This window comes from Bactrocera latifrons, unplaced genomic scaffold, assembly GCF_001853355.1.
Source record: "Bactrocera latifrons isolate USDA-ARS-PBARC rearing strain unplaced genomic scaffold, ASM185335v1 scaffold_83, whole genome shotgun sequence".
NCBI classification, from domain to species: domain Eukaryota; kingdom Metazoa; phylum Arthropoda; class Insecta; order Diptera; family Tephritidae; genus Bactrocera; species Bactrocera latifrons.
Genome location: NW_017537523.1, coordinates 946817 through 947979, shown reverse-complemented (window position 1 = coordinate 947979; position 1163 = coordinate 946817). Strand labels below are relative to the sequence as shown.

General features: G+C 35.7%; 1 protein-coding gene across 1 annotated transcript in view; it reads right to left on the bottom strand.

Annotated features, from left to right (window-relative positions):
* Window positions 1-710, bottom strand: part of LOC108977064 (KNR4/SMI1 homolog) — a 53178-nt gene extending 52468 nt beyond the window's left edge. Inside the window, exon 1 of the mRNA XM_018946562.1 lies at window positions 290-710. Coding sequence (XP_018802107.1) covers window positions 290-308 — 19 coding nt within the window. The 5' untranslated portion in view covers window positions 309-710. The remainder of the gene's footprint in view (window positions 1-289) is intronic.
* Between the last annotated feature and the right edge of the window lie 453 nt (window positions 711-1163).

Here is a 1163-nt window from a genome sequence, read left to right as displayed (position 1 = left end):
TTTTTATTTTATTTTCTTTTCTATAATTATTTACTCTTTAATTTCATTTCTTTAAAAAAATCCGATTTCAACAAAATATTTTATAAAAAAACTTTAATTCATGCACTTTTAGTCTCATTTTACTAACTAATCCAACAAAAAAACAAAACCTAACCCCACTTTCCAAATTCAATGCAAGTTGCCCGTTATCTGCTTCATTTTAAAACTAATTCTTACAAAAAAATTTATATATACATATGTATACATATATATACATATTTCGTTTTATATTTAATTATTCGCACATTACCTGTGAATGAGCTGAACATCTTGTTGCTGCTGTTTTTGTTGTTGCGGTTGCAGTTAAAATTTCACAAAAATGCGAAAATTGCCTCGCTTTGATTTGCGCTGTTTTGCTCGCTAAAAATTCGTCGCAATTTATTGCGTGGGCGGTCTAGTTATATGGGCGTTGTTGGTTTTGTTGTTGCTGCAAAAGGAAATTGACTTTCCAAACACACGAATTTCGCAATATTTTATATGTAAAATGAATTTGCCCCGCACAAAACTGCGTTTTGAAGAAAATTGCACTTTTTTTCTTTCAAAAAATTAATTTTTCAAAATATTTATTTTTGTTTTGATTTTGCTTGAAATTTTTTTAACACGGGTATTAAATCGACACGTACCACGTTGCTAATTGCGTCTAGAGCCGTTGGCAGCATAAACACGATTGAAGATATTCCGTGGCTGTTGAAGAAGTTGCTGCTGCTACTGCTGCTGGCGTTGCCGACGCCGACGCCGATGCCGCTGTAGCTAAATATTGTTGACGGCAAAAGCAAAGGCAATAAAGTAAGAACACCAACAAACACAGCATGTGCGCATTAATCACAGAATACCAGCAGTAACAATACTAAACATGTGCATGTGTATATACATATGCGTGTGAGTGTGCGCGTGTGCGCCAAAGTGCTTTTGTAGGCAACCCAAGTGCCCACCACCAGCCACAGCAGCAGCCAGACGCTCGCTCGTGGTTTTTCGTTGCGGCGACGGCATGCATTTTGTTGCTGTATAGGCATCTTTCGGCTTAACTTGTTGTTTTTGTTATTATTTCACTTTTATTTTATTATAATTTTGCTTTTGCGTATTGACTTTTATTTATTGTGGAACGCATTGACTTTGGCCTCTCC